This window comes from Orycteropus afer, unplaced genomic scaffold, assembly GCF_000298275.1.
Source record: "Orycteropus afer afer isolate SDZICR_OR568_19922 unplaced genomic scaffold, OryAfe1.0 scaffold00031, whole genome shotgun sequence".
NCBI classification, from domain to species: Eukaryota; Metazoa; Chordata; class Mammalia; order Tubulidentata; family Orycteropodidae; genus Orycteropus; species Orycteropus afer.
The window spans coordinates 4,862,255-4,866,770 of record NW_006921618.1 but is presented as its reverse complement, the minus strand read 5'-3'; the positions used below and the strand labels follow the sequence as shown (position 1 = coordinate 4,866,770).

The 4,516-nt window shown below is 46.5% G+C and overlaps 1 protein-coding gene across 1 annotated transcript in view; it reads left to right on the top strand.

The window, feature by feature from the left end:
• PLA2G2D (phospholipase A2 group IID) overlaps positions 1-1,753 on the top strand; it is a 10,839-nt gene extending 9,086 nt beyond the window's left edge. The window contains exons 3-4 of the mRNA XM_007935862.2: positions 662-768; positions 1,608-1,753. Of these exons, the coding sequence (XP_007934053.1) occupies positions 662-768; positions 1,608-1,753 (253 nt within the window). The remainder of the gene's footprint in view (positions 1-661; positions 769-1,607) is intronic.
• Positions 1,754-4,516: the final 2,763 nt, after the last annotated feature.

Here is a 4,516-nt window from a genome sequence, read left to right as displayed (position 1 = left end):
CATTTCATTTTTGACAACTTCCAATTTTCTTGCATTCACACTTCATACATTCCACTTTCCATTTATTAATGGAGGTTTGCAACTATTTCTTCCCATTTTGAGCCATGCCACATCAGCAAATGGAGGTCCTGAAAGCTTTACTTCATCCACATCATTCAGGTCAACTCTATTTGAGGAGGCAGCTCTTCCCTAGTAATATTTTGAGTGCCTCCCGACCTGAGGGGCTCATATTCCAGCACTGTATCAGACAATGTTTCAGGGCTATTCATAAAGTTTTCCAGGAATATATCAGACAGTGTTTCACTGATTTTCATAAGGTTTTCACTGGCCAATCTCTTCAGAAGTGGATGGCCCCATCCTTCTTCCCAGTCTGTTTTATTCTGGAAGCTCCACTGAAACTTGTCCACCACAGATGACCCTGCAAGTATTTGAAACACTGGTGGCATATCCCCCAGCCTCATAGCAACATGCAAATCACCACAGTATGACAAACTGATAGCTATTATAAACATAAAGAAAATTAGAACCCTGGGGGCCTTGAGTTTCCCAAGGTGGGCATCTGGTTTCTCCCCTGGGTAGGGGCAGTCAGAGACCCTAATAGGCCAAGGACCTGCACAAGTGTGCTCCCTGCCCCCTCCTTCCTCCTGTCCTCTCCTGCCAGGTGCTGCAAGACTCATGACTGCTGTTACACTCACTTGAAGAGCAACAAATGCCGTTTAAACACAGACAACTACAAATACAGCTTCTCCCAAGGGACAATCCAGTGCTGTGAGTGCCAGGCCTTGGGGCTGAATCTGTAGTCTGAGGAAGAGAATTCTGCCACTCATGCTTGTCTTTCTCACGTGCCCAGTGGCAGCAGCTGGGCCGTGGAGGGGATGTGGAGAGGTCCTCCAGGGGCTTTGACCCCTTCAAGACCTGGGTGGAAACAATGCTTGTTTATGTCTACCAAGTCCAGTCAATGTCATCAGATGCAGCCTAGGTGTGAAATAGATCTACTTGGATCCTAGACCCATCGCCAACTAGCTCTGTGACCTTGAACATTACTTAACCTCTCTAAACCTCAGTTTCCTCATCTACAAACTCAAGATAGTAACAGTATTCTACCCCCTAAAGCTATTGCAAGAGCTAAAACAAAAGCAGACATAATGAGCCTCCTAGGATGCCTGCCATACAGTGCAAGCTGAATAGATTGCCCTGGCATGGATCTTGGAACTCTGCACGGTACCTTCTTTCCAATTGCTGCAGTTTGGAATAGTTGTTTCTGTGTTTCTCTAATACCTGCCTCCTCTACTGGACTAAGGCCCTCACTAGGGCATGAACCACATCCATTCTGGTCACCCATCTCCCCCACAGAGTCTGTCATGTGGCAGGTGTTCAATAATTTCTTATTGAATGGATGAATAAGTAAATAAAGGAGCAATGACATCCAGGAAGGTCATGGCTCATGTCCAAGGTCACACAGCTAGGACTGAAGGGGTGGATGCCCAGGCCCATCTGCTGCCGATGCTAAGGAAGGCTACACTGCCTTCAGAGGCCCCTAGACCTACACTTGGCTTTACCCCAGGAAGGAATAGACACTGAACTCCTTCCCTCCCTCCTTCCCACAGCGGACAAGGGGAGCTGGTGTGAACAGCAGCTGTGTGCTTGTGACAAGGAGGTGGCCTTGTGCCTGAAGCGTAACCTGAACACCTATCAGAAGAGCCTGCGTTACTACTGGCGGCCCCACTGTAAGGGTCAGACCCCAGAGTGCTAGGAGAAGTCCTTCTGCACCATCCTCCCTGTTCCCCACACCTGTCCCTCTGCCATCTTGGGTTCTGGAACCCACAGGATTGCTGATGCCCCCACCAAGTACTTAACTCTCTCAAACCAGCCTGGCTCCTTTAAAATGTTCATAACTCATGTCACTAAATTTTGCATGTGAAGATTGTCAAAATGACAGATGTTTTGTTACCAATATATTTACCACAATAACAATAATAATAAAAACAGATTAGCCAATCACACAATGTATACCTTAGTTGAATCTTAAACAAATTATAAAAATAAAAGATTTTGACATTTATTAGGCAAGCAGAAATTTGAACACCGATTAAATGTATAATGATATAATGGTATTAAAGAATAATTGTTAATTTTTTAAAAAAATTGCTCCTTGAGGGGAACCTGGACTTCTGTCCCCACCAGGTCTTTTTGACCTTGTGAGTCCTGCTAACCGAGCAGCAGTTGTCTGCCCCGAGAGTAGATCATCATCTCAGAAAGAGCCAAAGCCAAAAGCTCAGCAGGAGCCCCAGGGATGGTGTTTGAATGGGGTGTGTGTGTCTGCTACTCCCTCACTCACTGACACCCACAGGCCCCTTGACCCCAGTCTCGCCCCTCTCTAGCACACCTCCGAGCTGCAGCCTGAATGAGCTCTCAAAAGGGTGATTTTGGTCTTTCTGTTCTTGTTACTCTTCCTCCTAAAATCTTCCACCATCTTCAGGATCAGGCTCTGGGTCACTGCATGATGGCCTTGTGTCCTCCTCTCTTCCTGTGTTTGGAGACTATTGTGTCAGGCCCATGCCTGTCCTGCACTAGCTTTCACCCATGGTACTCAGAGCAATGCCCAGCACAGAAAGGACTCCATATAGTTCTCAAGTGAAGGCCTGGCCCAGGAGGCCTGTTCTTGGTCCAGACACTGAGGTCCACAAGTTCATGGCCTCAAGCTCTACAGACGTTTCCTCAGGCTGGGCCTCCTGCTAGAAATGCTACAATCACCGGCTAGGTCCACAAAGGCAAACTCTCTCCCTGCTCATCAGGGTCAAAGAGCTAAATCTCCTCTGGCTGTTTCATGCTCCCCAGCTCTAGTCTCTCTCCCTCCCCTGAGCTCTCATAGCTGCTCACCGAGCTTTTCCTGGAATGATCCTTGTAGGCCAGACTTCTCTGCTCACCTCTACTAGACTGGGCTCTGTGCAGGAGGCCATGTCTGTCTCATCTATGTTCCCTCACCTTCTCCCTACATAATAGGGATTATTGCTTATGAATTGGAAATTAGCCTAGGACAAGAACCCACAGGGCAGGTGGGTCTTCCTTGCCTTGGGGACCAGCAAGGCAATGGATGGAAAGAGGTTGTAGCAGATAGTGTTGGTGTCTACCCAGGTCCCCTCCTGGGCCAGTGCATATCCCCTACCTAAGCCAGGGTCTGGGTACTAAGGATTCATATCTGCCTTCTTTTCCTAAGGAGGTCCTTGTCAGCTGGAGCTACCTTGCCAACCCATACCCCACCAGGGGACCCCTGTAGACAATGACTGATTGAAGGGGTGTGTAACTGCCTAGGCCTCTGCCCCTGTGAGGGCTGTGTGTGTGGTACAGGGCATGGTCCAGGTGGTTTCTGCAAGCACCTCATTACTTAGCTTCACCTCCTTCCCTAGCCTGTCTTCATCACCCCCTTGCAGGTTTCTCCCGAGAGCAACCCCTTAGTAAATCCCTTATTTAACCTTATCTCAGGTTTTGCTTCTAGGAAAACCAACCTACGAAAGATAGATGGTGGGCTTTGCCACATAAAGATCCAGAAACTGTCATTCATATGTGCTTAGCTGTGTTTCCAGCAATGGGATTGGGGCCAATGGGACAATCCACACTCCATTCTATAACCCACATCTCTGAAACAGTCCCTTCTATGTGAAACTCAGTGGCTCATGTGAGGTAGCAGAATAAGGGTTAGGAACCATGGGGCTCTGAGTTCAAGTTCCAGTTACAGCACAGACAAGTCACATGACCTAACATGAGGAATCTGTTTCCTCTTATGCAGAGTCTAGATGAAAATAGGGAATCAATATGAGAATTAAGGTCTCTAGGTGGCACAAACAGTTGGCAGTCAACTACCAGGAAGGTTGGGCAATCTACTTCCATAGAGATACCACCTCAGAAACCCAAGGAGGGGTTGCTATGAGCCACAGTCTATTCAATGGCAGTGATTTGATCAAAGGTTGGAGGTTCCAAACCACCCAGGGCAATACAGAAGAAAGGCCTGTTCTATTTCCATAAAGATTACAGCCAAGAAAACCCTATGAAACAATTCGGGACCTCCATTTGCTAATGTGGCATGACTCCAAATGGGAAGAAACAGCTGCAAAAGTCATTAACAACTGGAACATGGAAAGTATGAAGTATGAATCTAGCAAAAATTGGAAGTTGTCAAAAATGAACACATAAAGACCGATATCCTAGGCATTAGTGAGATGAAATGGACTGGTTTTTGCCATCTTGAATCAGACAATCATATAATCTACTATGCCAGGAATGACAGATTGAAGAGGAATAGTGTGGCATTTGTTGTCCCAAAGAATGTTTCAAGATCTGCCCTCAAGTACAGTGTTGTCAGTGATAGGATAATATCCATATGCCTATAAGGAAGACCAGTTAATACTAGTATTATTCATATTTACACACCAACCACCAAAGCCAAACATGAGGAAATTAAAGATTTTTATCAACTTCTGCAGTCTGAAATTGACCAAACATGCAATCAAGATGTGTT